Source organism: Plectrocnemia conspersa, unplaced genomic scaffold (genome assembly GCF_051122295.1).
Source record: "Plectrocnemia conspersa isolate PC_06_02 unplaced genomic scaffold, ASM5112229v1 ptg000012l, whole genome shotgun sequence".
Taxonomy (NCBI): domain Eukaryota; kingdom Metazoa; phylum Arthropoda; class Insecta; order Trichoptera; family Polycentropodidae; genus Plectrocnemia; species Plectrocnemia conspersa.
Genome location: NW_028277176.1, coordinates 19,937,680 through 19,951,784, shown reverse-complemented (window position 1 = coordinate 19,951,784; position 14,105 = coordinate 19,937,680). Strand labels below are relative to the sequence as shown.

Here is a 14,105-nt window from a genome sequence, read left to right as displayed (position 1 = left end):
TCAGCAACTCTTCACTTTTTTCATTAAATTCTTGAGCCTATTTTGTAACCTAACAAGTGCGTATTCCTCAGCCGGCAATAATTATGTTCATAATTATACTACTCTCAACCAACGCGGCAGATAAAACTTGAGAGCCAAGTACTTACGCCTGATCTTCTACATAATAGTATTGTCTTAAATTGTAAAATTTTGTCCGATTCAACACATTATAACGAATAAAATATTAAAGCGACACAACAGTATTCGTTGCTGAATGACATTTGATATAAACATGATTTACATACTAGCGATTTTAGCTTGGTAATCTATAATTGATAAAACTATGATCTATTTATATTATATGGTGCTTTTATTAAATTTCCATATACGTATAGTCGATGATGTTTTTATAATCCCATAATATACACATGTTAAAATGTGGAATTGTAGGTGAATAAAACGTATATATCGATTCCCTAGAAGTTATAATACGTATGTATTTTTATTTCAATAGATTAATATGTATTATATTTAAGGTAAAAGAACTATTTTTATTATCGGTATGATATATAGCTACCATATTAAAAGATCCTATTTTTAAATTTATACACGATCAAAAAAAAAAGAAAATCCCATATAAGTAGTTTACGAACATAAAGTCACCCCTTGGATGGATGATGGTGACCAAAGACCAGGAGATAAGACACTGGTTTTCTGCGCGTATATTTATGACTTCTCTTTGGTTCTCCTGGACAGGAAATGTGGCGATTCTATCGACTTATGCTATGCGAAACCATGAGACCAACAAACGTCTCTCTATTTTGTTTGGTACTCCACATTTCCTGGTGTTTTGAAAAATGGCCTCGCTAGGTGTCGGCCATAATCGCAAATATTCGCCCTCGGCGTCTTGTTTTGATTTGGTGCTTTCGGCCACCCTTTTTCAGCCCTTCATAAATTGCATTCAAGGGAAAAATACTCGGAGAGTGTAGAGAAATATTCATCCCTTATTTAATGTTACATATATTTAATAAAATATGAAGGAAGCGGAATGATTGAAAAGCGTTTTCGGATTTTGAAATTATTTATATGTTTAATATATATGTATATATATTTTATAATAAACATTTACACTCGAATTTTTTGCATTAATTTACATAACATTAAAGTAAATTGAGATATGAAAAAAATGCACACGTGCAACAAAAAACAGTTACAATTAAAACGATTTAATCAATGATCAGAACAACACAATTGTAATTGATTGCACTAAACCCAAATTGTATACAATAACACGTTGCTGTACAGTAAAACAAAACGTATAAAATTTCGTATAGTAACAAAACATTTCCATATTGATTTTTTAAACGCATATCAAGTAAATAATAATTTTGATATTCACACCTATCTATCGTCTTAAACTTATTTTTTTCTAATATTTTTACAATCATACAGATCTTATAATATTCAAATATGTGATAAAAAACACATAAAAACAATAACGGTTAAACAATATTTATAAATTATAATAAAACATATTTACATCGAATATTATTTAACAATTATTTATCTCCTATGAGAAAAAATACAAGTAACATCAAAATAGTATAATTAGGTTTATCAAATACAAATATAAATCAATGTAACAAGACTTAACATTGTAATATTAGCAGTCTATTAAATAATGTTGATTAATAAGTTCTAATTTAAATCTAGAGAAGACATATCCTAATATTAGTCTTTAAGAGATGAAATGTGCATCGGAAGGATATTCGTGTATAATTCTAATTATTTTTATTATACATCGGACGGCTTATAAATATGTTTATTTATAAATCAATAAAGTACATACACATCACGTTTTATTCAATCGTGATTGAAATTAAAATTAGTTATTTATTATTTTAATACTAATTGTACAAATAAAGTTTAGTCTTTTTATTCGATCTGAGAAATATTGTTGTATGAAAGCTTGGAATAGACGTTATAATAATTTGAAAACAATTCATCATACTAAAATCCGTCATCACGATGAGAAATATATAGAAGTTTAGATAGTAAAAAAAATACTATTTAAAAATATATAAGAACTTTACTGCATTCGTATATGATTAAGTATATTATCTCAATATGAATTCATTGATATGATAAATTCCACAATGTTATAAAAACAAAATGAATCAGTTGCCTTTAAGGCAATACTTAAAAATTATATTATAGATCACAATGAATGGTTTAATTGCTGTCTAAGGATGGTGGTCTCTCCGCCGAAGGACCAGCCCTGTCGTAGCAGCCCCACATGCCCAGCGCTCCCCTGGCAGGGAGCACCGGGAGTGGTCTTCATATAACGTGTTGAGGAGGTTCCTGCTCTCCAGGCTTAACCAAAACATAAGCCAAAGGCCTCGGCTCTGAATTTGAAGGTGGAGCGACTGGAGACGCGGACGCTTCTCTAGTAGGACGACATCCACAAGCAGCTGCTCCTACGCTTCCTGGCCACCAGCCTCCGGGACAAAGAGCGCCCAATTGGGCTAATTCTGCTGCTAGGTCTTCCCCTGGAAGCTTGTGACTAAAAGGATAGAAGGGATAAGGAAATGGTGGAAATAGTGATCTGGAGAGGTCTAATTTTCCGTCCGGACTCAATAGAGGTAGGTGCGGAGGGGGCGCAGGCCCTAAAAGTCGAGGTACTGGTGACAAAAGGGAAGACATAGGAAAGCCGAACTTTGGCTCTTTCTTCATTAATGCTTTGGGCTTTCGTCTTGGGCGATATTTGTAATCTGGGTGCTCTTTCATGTGTAGGGCCCTGTGAAAGAAAAATATATTAAATTAATATTGTTTAAACTGTAATTTGCATATATAATTACCAATTTATTAAAGACTATTTTTATATATTTTATTTTAAACTAATGAGAATTTACTTCAAAAGTTCTAATGGATGGATTTCACGATATTTACTGTACGTAGATTAAACAGCGACAGTTGCGTTATGATCTTTGGGTTATTAAGACTTTTTGTTAAAATATTTTTATGTATAACTGTCCATGTCTTTTAACATTTTTGATGCCAGACCTATTTATGTAGTATACACTAAAAGTTCTAAGTGCTATTTTGATATTTTTAAATTGTTATTTTCGAAGGATTTTAATACTTTTTATTGTGAACTACTGTAGATTTTTAAAACGAAATAAAATACATTTGATACAATTGAAAATAATAAAAGAGATTACACATAAAAATATATTTAAAAATGTAATACAAAAACCATGCTCAAACCATTTTTTATACATCTTATCATTTTGAAAATTGGTGTGGAAATATTTTTTTGCATATAGATACTCATATATTTTGACAAAGGTCGAATTTTGCTACCTGATTTTGTTCACGCGAGTCATATAAATATTATTCATTGTTACTACCTAAATCTTATTTTTTCTTTTCTTCACTGGATTTTAATAACTTGTGCTTCAGGAAGTTTGATGAAAAATAAAAAAAATATCGTTACAATGACTTTACATATGTAGGCCGATTAAATCATTCTATTGCACTTTCCGTATATGCACGATGAGCCGATTTATCGGCCATTTGCAATAAAGGGTTAATAAGGGTAAATTATCAACTTTTCGTCAATTTTTTTTAATACATTTATTATATTCTCTATGAGCTAAAGTAGCTCATTATTAGAGAAATTTCAATATCTAATATGCTAGCATAGCTTAGATCGATTTTAATTAATCATCAAAAATAGGTAAACCTAATCTGTGATTATATAATAATCTCTAATTCTGATCTCCTAGACACGATAGAAATTGTAAAACATAATGGTCTATTTAGGATTCGAATCCAAGGCTTTTAGGTCAATAGTCAGCGACTCATACCATTCGTCTATCGGACTGGTAAAACTATATTTAGTATAATAATAATGTTACATAGAATTTTTGGCAAAAATATAAAAGTTCCTCAAGCTAAATATCAGGTTGTTTAAAGATTTAAAATTAATTAACTTTGAGTTAGTATTATATATAGTTATAGTAATAAGGTATGTTTTTGATAAAGCAAAAAGGTAATTTTTAACGTTATTAAATAAAAACACTAAAAACAATTTGCACTTTGCTGCCACAAAGATTCATTTATATTTTGTTTTAGACTCTCTGTAGTTTTGGATTATGATCATAAAGTTTGAGAGTAGAAAGCTAAATATAATACAATTTTTTTTAAATTATATACCAAACATTTCTCTATTTATAATCTAGAGCAGGGATTAAAATTAAAACTATACGTTATTTGAGGAATATACAACATATTATATCATATATAATATTTTAAACGCAATTTTTATAAAAAACGATACATTATCAACAATTTAAATAAAATAGTTTGATGGTATCTAAAAAAATATTACCAAGGTAAAAAAATTAAACTTGATAAAATAAATCATCCTATATAGATTATAAAATCAGCGTGCAGTTCTACTTATAAATGTTTTCTCATATTAGTGCCAAAAACTGCGAAATTGTTTACAAATGCAATATAGTATGTATATAATTTATTTATTTATATTGCTTTAATGTTAATTTTTTTTTAAAATGTTCATTATATTTTGGTTAAGGGGATTTATTTTTAGCTATCTTATGTTTGTGTTAAATATATTGTTGTAGTGTTTGAAAACAAATATTATAGACATTCAAGTAAATGGCATCTGTACTGATTTTGAAAAAGCCTTTGATGAAGTTTGTCATGTCTTGTCATGGTTAAAAAAATGTGAATTAAATGTTTTTAGTATTTGTATTAAGTTAGGTAGTTAAATATTGTCACTTTATTATATTTTGTCAATAAAACATGTACTTTAAAAAAAGTTAGTATTATTATGCTATATAGTAATATACCCTAAGAATCAATAAAAAAAAAAAAGTTGTTTATGTAATAGTAAGCTAGTCACGAGAAAATGTTGTTTTAGCGCTTTTAAGCAAACATGATCATTTATACCCTATTTCATAAATGGTTATATAAAGCTATCCTGACAATTAAACTAAGAAATAAAAATTAAATATTTTTTAGACTATATGTTTTTCTCGAACAATTCAAACAGTTGTGACTTTTGAATGGAAATAAACTAAAAGCTCGTTATAGGTTTATAGTGAAAATTTTCCCATTCACATAAATATCCCAACATTGATCACAGGTGGGTTTTTCGCACCTCTTAACATCATTATTACCACGCTACACAATCAAAATCCGTAGGCACCGCGATGAATGACTAAACAGGGCGATTTGTTGCGCGACTCGGCAATCAAGTCATGCACGTAACACCATCCTATTATTATTATCCGAATAATATTCGAAATGGAGCATTCGCAGTCGAATAATACAATAACAAAGGTATTATTCGGTGCATAAAAGCTTTGTATTTCGGCCGGTGGGACGGGGCGGAACGGCGTGCCGGTGCCGCTGTTAAAACAACAATGTACTGCCAACAATGGCCAGATTATTGCTATTGTCGCAGACACAATTGACACACGGTACACGCTCGCCCCAAAACGAATAATCTCATTTCGATTTTCGTTTAATTTTTGCCCCATTGTTCGAGTGGGGCGACCGTCAAAGAGTCAAACGGGGATAGGCGTCGCGACGCCATTTCGACGGGGTAGAGAAAAAGAATGCAACAAAATTAGAGATGTTTTAAATGTAGCAGATTATGCTTAATTGAGGTAAAATAACTTTTTTTTTTTAAAAGATTAGGAATGGGAAAAACAAGTTTATAAAAAACGAAAATACTTGAGTAAAGACTTCCATATTCAAAGCGAAAAATCTGCATAAGATTTTTTGTTGGTAGGAAAAAATATGTTTATTTATTATTACTTAACAATTTTTTTAAAAATTCAATAAAATAATATTAATGTGATTTTTAATTTTAATCTGTTATAATTAAAAAATAATTTACTGTATAAGTATATTTTAATTTTAAAACTTGGGAATGATACAATGACAAATATATATTTTGTAAATAAAACTGGAATAAAAGTGCATCTAAATATATGTATATTTTGCATATCATTTTAATGAAAATATACGTTTTAATAGATGTTTTTGATAAAAAAAAATATTAATTTAAATTCTTCCAAGAATTCTGTATTAAAATTTATTTATAAAAATAGACACAGTTTTTGAAATAATAAATACAGAATATAATTGTATATATTATCATATATTATGGATAATCCTTTACCATGATAGACAAGTGGTAAAAGTCGTGACTGATATCTGAAAAAAATAAAATTTAAATATTTATAGTTTCTATGAGATTAGAATTAGTGATTATTGTATAATTATAATTCAAATAAAAATCACAGATTATGTTTTCCTTGATTTTCCTAATCTCACGGACAAATATCGCTAGTAAATAATTTAAATATGATCGATTTAGGTCGTACCAAGTGGCATATATTTATTGTAAGCTATAATAATAGTTTATAAATAATAAAATAGATTCACTGGCTTACATAAATTAATTTCACTAATTGTTGATTGTGTTTACCAGGTTGTAATGCATTGAGCTTTGCTACGGGAGATTTACAATAAATAAATAAATAACCGTATTCAAATACCTTAACAAATAAATGTAGATGATATTTGATTTAAAAATGGATATAATAATCATTTACAGTTAATACAATATAAATAGTAACAGGATAAATATTATTTAAAATAAAACTTTGTACTAACTCAAAGCTTATAGAATGTCATGCTCTATTATTTAAAAATTATATATTTATAAAATTAAATGAAATAGTTTTGATATATAATTTTATATTATGTTTTATAATTTAATTTATAATATAAGCTGTATTTTTTTGTAACTTTATAAATATATTTTAATACAATTATATTACTACCGAAAGCTAGTATATGAATATTATAATTCAGACCGATAATTTATAAAAAAGCGTAAATATATTTTTTTTGCATAATTGTGATATGAAGTTATTGAAAGTATTTATTACAGTATTTTTATTTTGTAATATATTTTTTTGTATTATTTTTTTATCATGCTAATTTTAATAATATAGTAATCAAAATATAATTTTACTAGAGGTACCTAAATTAATTCCACATCTACTGTGTCTTATTATTATTATTAAAATACAAAATTATGTATTAAAATATTATTTACTAATCTCGTGTCATATTTAAAAAAATGCTTTTCTCGCTTTAAAATATGTCTTAAAATTATCATGCTAAAAATGTCACTGTCGACTAAGCATTATTAGCTTTATTAAATGTTAACAGCCCTTAAATAAGTGCTTTTCAATAGCTGCAATAAAAATTAACATGTTTTTTTTTAAATTTAAACTCAAATAAGTGTACTTATTTGTTAATTATATTTTATCAAAACTTTTATACCGTCACACAAAAAAAGCAAAACGTGTTATTGTGCATTATCAATGCCGAATTATCTGTGAAGCCTTCAATATAAACAAAATATATGAATAAATGTTTACAGAAAGGTGTGGTGGCCGTTTATCTATCTCACCATAAATATTGTAATTGATTTTCAACACACATTTTGAAGAATAAACACGAAAGCCAAACAAAACACACATTTATATAAAAGATAACGCTAACACTCCACTATTGAATACATTGAACAGATCCATTGTAGGGTACTTCGACTTACTCACATAAAATATTATTATTAACGTTTATTTGATGTACAGTGAATCGAGCTGTGAGAATTCAGATAGAAAAATAGTTATTGATACAACCGATATCATATAACATCATAACAAACAAACAAACATAACATACAATACTTCTTAGTGATATAAAAGCATTCATCATAATATTCAGTCATTCATGTTGAATGGTTCAACACACAAATGTAAATTAATTGCAATTTTAAGTATTAAAAGAAAAAAAACAATAAAAAATGAGTTAGGGGAAGCATAGTAAATTTGCAGAGATTATATAGTGAGTTAACCACGTTACTGGGAGGGTTCTTAAGAGTATTTTGCACGCTTCGATGAGCGAGGTAATCGCAGCCCCTTTTTATTCGATGACAATTGAGCCCTCGGTTATCTGTCATGAAGTATTATTCAAAGTCTAGTTGATAACATTCTATCACTTCCATAAACACCTTTTTATCGTGTGTGTGTGCACGTGTATTTGTTGTGTGCTTTATTTCAATATTTATACGTTTTATTCCTGTGCGATATTTCAAGTTGATACTTTATACATTTTATGTTTCCTAGTTAAAGAATTTAATATAATTTTTTTGATTAGTATTGTGCTTTATTTTTATAACTAATAATTATTAGTAAATTAAAATATAAATTCATGTTTAGAAAAAATATTTTTTATATTCCATATGTATGTAACTAAAAATTTAGTACTAAGTACTTAAAGAAGATAAAAATTAATTTTGAAATTTAAATTACATTTTTTAGCTCTCGTATAGTATTATCTTTACCGTATTTTATGTTTACGAAATCTTGAAATTTACAGCATCTTTATTAGCATATTTTTCTATACAAATAAGATTAAAATAAATTATAAATTTATGTATTAAATATTTGTACTAACAATGAAATAACTTTGTCAATCCGTTTTTAAGAAATATTTTTTAACTTTGAATATTATTGGCATATGATAATAGAACAGAGGTGAGCAAGTTCTTTGATAAGAAGAGACACGTTAATTTTTATTAAACGTTCAAGAGCGACTAAAAATATATTAAATTATAAATATTTACCACACCTACACGCGACTACAAAATAATTTTTGAGTATTGTAGTACACAGAGTAACTTTAAGAGCCGCAGTTTACCTACCGTTGATATAGATCCATGCTGAATATATTTATATGTATTTAAAACGGATCGGTAGATTCTAGAAAGCCACATATTTAAAAAAAATATCTTATAATCTAATCTACATAACTAATTTAGCCTGAAATCTATCAAAAAATATTTTAAATATAGGAATAAATTTATAATTAGGCAGAATTATCAAAAATCTAGGCTACAAAAACAGGATATAAATATGATCAGTAGTTTTATTGAAAGAATACTTTCATCAACAATTTTTTTAAATTAAACAGGATGCAATCAATATTTGGAGCCATTCAAATAAAATTTAGAAAAAAAAATTACTACTCCAATACGTCCTTCAGCGATCACAATCGTTTCTACAGAAATCAGTTTATTACTTCGTATGTGAGAGGTATTGCGTTTATATTATGTAATACTTTAAAAATCTTCAAAATATAACCCGCCCAAAGACATCCTCTCCCCTAACATACAGTACTTCCGTAACGTATGCGAGCGCGTGCAAGCGGCAAAAATCATAAACGCGGATTAGCCGAGATACGAATCTGACGGCGGGGCGCCCCATTGTGGCGCGTTATTATTCTAAATAATATTTCGGGGGGTCAGCCCGACAAATTAGTTCGCCCTCGCGGGATGAGCTCTCTTTTATTGCCCTGGGCGGCGGCGATAACCGCCCAGACAGTGCCCGCCTTATCAATTCACTTGCGGCCCCCACCGAACACCAAAGTGATTTATATCGACGCCCCGCAATTAAACGAGGTGCTAATCTGACGGAATTGACGCACGACTTGAAATCGGACCGTCTGGAGTGGTCTTTGGGATGTTGGCGGCGAAGATGGCAAGTTACACTCATAAATGAAGATTACTGTGTTTTTAATAATTTGTTTTAGATGTCCTTTACAGTAGCAGAACTACTTGATGTAAGAGACTGCGATGTATAGGGATATGCAAATGCATACTTACATATATTACACATATTTGAAATCCCTATCAATACTATGAAACAGAAAATACAACTGTCTGGCAGAAAAAATCCTCCCAAACGGTGAACAGCAGCGACTTGACATTTGCACATGTCATTCTGACTGCTATTTCTAGAGCAACTGTACTATTTTTAACTTTCAACGTTTTATACTAGCAAATATTTTATTATGTTTGTAATAATAGTTAACATTCTTTTACCTGTATTTATTTACGATAGTTTATTTTATTTTAAGTAATAGTATTTACATAAAATACAACTATCCGTAAAACCAATATATTTCACATTCTAAGAAGAAGTTTATTTTAATTATTGGATAAATAAAATGATAGATATTTTAGTCATTGATAATGTAAACTATCATTTCATAAATAAAATTAAAAAATAGCGAGATGTGATGACACTAATGTCAAAAATTCGCACTGCTTTAAAGGATTATTTTTAATCTTTTTAGTAATAAACATTTAGCATAACTCGATACAAAATTAATTAATATGCTATTGTGAAATATAAAAAATACTCTAATATGTGAATTATTACAATTTATTTTATTTTATTTATTTATTCAAATTAAATTAAGACCATCGTGACCTATCAGATTACACCATGCGTCACGATGGTAAAAAATAATTTTGAATATAGTCACCCGGGTGTATTATTACAATTTGTTTTTGAGGCGATTTATAAAAACATTATTCTATCAAAAGAATTGCATTACAATAATAAAAAAATTGCATGATGTAAAAATATTTGATTGAGCAATATTTTGTTTGAAGTGTGCACTAAAACGATGAATATGTGCATTAAAATAAATAAGCTGTGCATTGGCGTTGGTGTTGCCAACAACCGAAGTTAAGCAGCATTGGGCCTGATACTTGGATGTGTGTCCGCTTGGTGACACACCGGGTGTCGTTATTAGTAAATTATAATAAGTTTTTCATTTAACTGTTAGACAGATTATTTGACATTGAAGAGCATTAAGCAGAACAGTAAATACCCCATGAATAACTTTCTGCAACGAATCTATTTAAAAAGAAAATTAAATAAAATGTCAACACGATTTATCTTACATAAATGGTTTTATACCGTCAATTAAAAAATTAAGTTTGATGGAAATCCAACTTAAACTACCGGTTATTGTGTATAAGATAATAAGATGGTCAATTTTATTAAACAAGTTTTTGAAGATATTTTAATTTTTTTTGGCAAAAATTATGTTATACAACATTAGTGAACTATTAACTTATTCTAAAGCAATTATAAAATACAGTTCAATTCAGTAAAATAATGTGTTATACAAAAATATTTGATATATGTACTTATTTTTACTTAAGAATTTTACTAACAAAGTTGTTTTAAATAACAGTTATTCAGATCTGACTGGCTAACGAGCTTAGACGAGATATTTACTAAGTCATTTAAAAAAAAGTTTAGTGGAATTGACTAAATGACTAAGACTACTAATTATTGTGTACTTAAAAACCGTTGCATTATATATATAAGATTTAGACACAGAGAGACTTTTTAATTAGGTTAATCTTAATAAGGAAGTTGGTTTGATAAAAGTTATTCAGATCATTATGGCTAACGAATTTAGACAAGATATAAACTAAATCGATTTAAAAAAAAAATTTAATGGAATTCTGATTTAAACTACCAGTTACTGTGTTTTCATAAAGCGTTTTATTATATATTATGTATTTATGATATATATTTTATTAATAACCGTTATTCAGACTAAATTGGCTAACGAAGTTAAACAAGATATTTACTTAATCATATTTTAAAAAAAGGTTGATGGAAATCTTGAACATTTGGTTATCGTATCCTCAAAAACCGTTATACGTATGCTATAAAATCATATACATAAAGATAAACATTTTGAATACGGTTAATTATTTTAGGATCTTCTAGTTATAGTAAAAGTATGTTAAATGCAAAAAACTGAATAATATAACTGAACTTTTACAAATTTGAAATAAAAATAAAATAAATGTTTTTTTGAAAAAGTAAAATATAAAATACAAAAATAAAACAATATGTATTTTTTAAACTTATAAAATAGTAATAATTAATAACGCAAATAATACATCTTAACTATTTTAAATATTGCTAATAACAATTTTAAATGGCATAATAAATAGATAAAAATATACAGTTATTAATATTAATATATCAATATGTATTTGTATAATATTTTAATGTATATACATATATGTATATATATATAAATATATAAATACTACCGATTTTAATTAGCCAGTAACAATTATTTGAAGTTATTTTATTATTTTGGTACATTATTTTTGGTAATTTTGGTACCAACAAGTTTATAGAACCAATTAAGCTAAGATATTCTAGTGGATTAATCATGATTTATTGAATTTGTAGTATTATTGCATAAACGTGTCATTGTGGTTTTTATATACTTTATAGTAATTATTATTTTTGATAATATTGAAAATAAAATAGTGATTAATATTTAATATTCAATTTACGAAAATAAAAAATGTTTTATTTCTTTGAAATAGTTGTTCTAATGTTCTGTTTGTCTGTTCATTTTAGTTAATTTGTTCACAGAGAATAAAGTTTTTCTATTAAATGCTAACAATAATTCTAGTGATTGAAAATTTGTCAAACCATTAAAATTAAATTTTGATGAATCACATTTTCTTATAAATAAATTTATTTGACTTAATCCTTCTTTGAGAAAACTATTAATATGAATATTTAGGTAGATTGAGTAAATTTTCCACATAGGTTTGATTGCCGAATTTAGGCGGGAAATCCCACGTGTTCAAAGTAACTAAATATTATCAGTATGTATAACGAAGTTTTATTCAAAACAGTGCTAGCTAAATGTTCACCTTCGTCTCTGAACTAATTAATTATTTTTAAATTGAATGATTACAAAATATTAAATAAAGTTTGTTTTATTATTAAGTGTTTTTAAAAATAAAAATAATAGTCGGAAAATTCTGAAATTTTCACCTCAGCCTCTTGGCTTCGTCGATGAACGGTCTCTTCTCCGATTCGGTCAGCAGCTTCCACTCGGCTCCGAGCCTCTTGGATATCTCCGAGTTGTGCATCTTCGGATTGTCCTGTGCCATCTTCCTCCTCTGGCCCCTGGACCACACCATGAACGCGTTCATGGGCCGCTTGATGTGCTCTTGGTGCGACGGCATGTCTTCGGCGACGTTCATCGGTGGTTTTCCGGCGAATGATCGTTGACGTTTGGTGGTTCACGTGTATCCTGGCATATCGCGTCGCGTCGCGTCGGATGTCGTGCGTCGACTGAGCGAGGGCGTCGGCGTCGGTGTACCCCTGCGGCGGTCCAATGGGGCGCGGGGGGCGGCGCCTCGCTCCTACCTCGCATTGGCCACCGAACAACATGGCGCCGCTGGCAACAGGTTGTTCTCTGCGACAGCTCCGCGCGGCTAATTGACTTTCACACTTCCGGTCATTTCGGAATCGGACGGAAATCGAACCTGCTTGTTGGGCTCGCATCCTTCCGGGGCGACAATCGGACGTTGTTAATGAATAGGAGATTAAACAGAACTTTGACAAAGTTTTCGCAATACGCATGCGCATTTAACTTTTTTAAAAGATGCTTTTAAAAATGTGCAGTATTTTTCTTAAGCGAAATTAAAAAAAATAATGTGTAAAGAAAACGTGATATTAAAAGTATCTGACTTCTGATGAAATTTTCAGTTGAATTTATTATTCTTTAATATTGTTATTTTTAATTTCAACATAGTCTCCATTGAATATAATATATTTCTATTTTTTAATATTCCGTTGTAAACTGACAGGCGTAAGCCCAATGCGTAGCAACGGGGTAAACTGAGTTAGTTAATCAGACATAAACTATACTTACAAATATTATTAATTATACTGAAAGTCTAGGAACTGGTGATATCTAGATAATATGACCGGAACTAAACATTTTGCCACCTAAGGCAAAAGGACGAATTTGCGCCCTTACGAAGTTTTTTACTGTCAATAAGTATAATAAAATATAACTTAAATTCGGAAACATTTTTTTTTGATAATTATATTATATAAAACACAGTAATAGTACAATAGTAGAAAAAATATAAAGTCTTGGACATACTAAAAGTAAAATGATACCAACCTTACGAAAAAGAAACAAATTTTATTTTTTAACTTACTTGATAGTTAAAATTATATTTTATCTAGTTAGGAAAGTATTTTTTGTAGTTATTTTTTTAAACTTTTTTTGTTAAAAAGCGGGTGAGCTTAACAGATATTTATACAAGAGATTTTTTAAGGTTAGAATTATGAAATTAATTTCCTGATATTTTGATT

The 14,105-nt window shown here is 28.4% G+C and overlaps 1 protein-coding gene across 1 annotated transcript; it reads right to left on the bottom strand.

Moving 5' to 3' along the window:
* Positions 1-1,547: 1,547 nt before the first annotated feature.
* LOC148228516 (transcription factor SOX-14-like) lies at positions 1,548-13,056 on the bottom strand. The gene is made up of 2 exons (XM_088199937.1): positions 12,768-13,056; positions 1,548-2,776 (listed from the first exon to the last, which is right to left on the bottom strand). The coding sequence occupies exons 1-2, from the start codon at positions 12,977-12,979 to the stop codon at positions 2,317-2,319; spliced, it is 672 nt and encodes a 223-aa protein (XP_088056063.1). The 5' UTR covers positions 12,980-13,056; the 3' UTR covers positions 1,548-2,316.
* Positions 13,057-14,105: the final 1,049 nt, after the last annotated feature.

Coding starts and splice junctions, on each gene's coding strand:
- LOC148228516 (XM_088199937.1), bottom strand. CDS start 12,979: ATGAACGTCGCCGAAGACATGCCGTCGCACCAAGAGCACATCAAGCGG. Junction 2,777..12,767: donor GACGAAGCCAAGAGGCTGAG/GTGAAAATTTCA, acceptor TTTCTTTCACAG/GGCCCTACACATGAAAGAGC.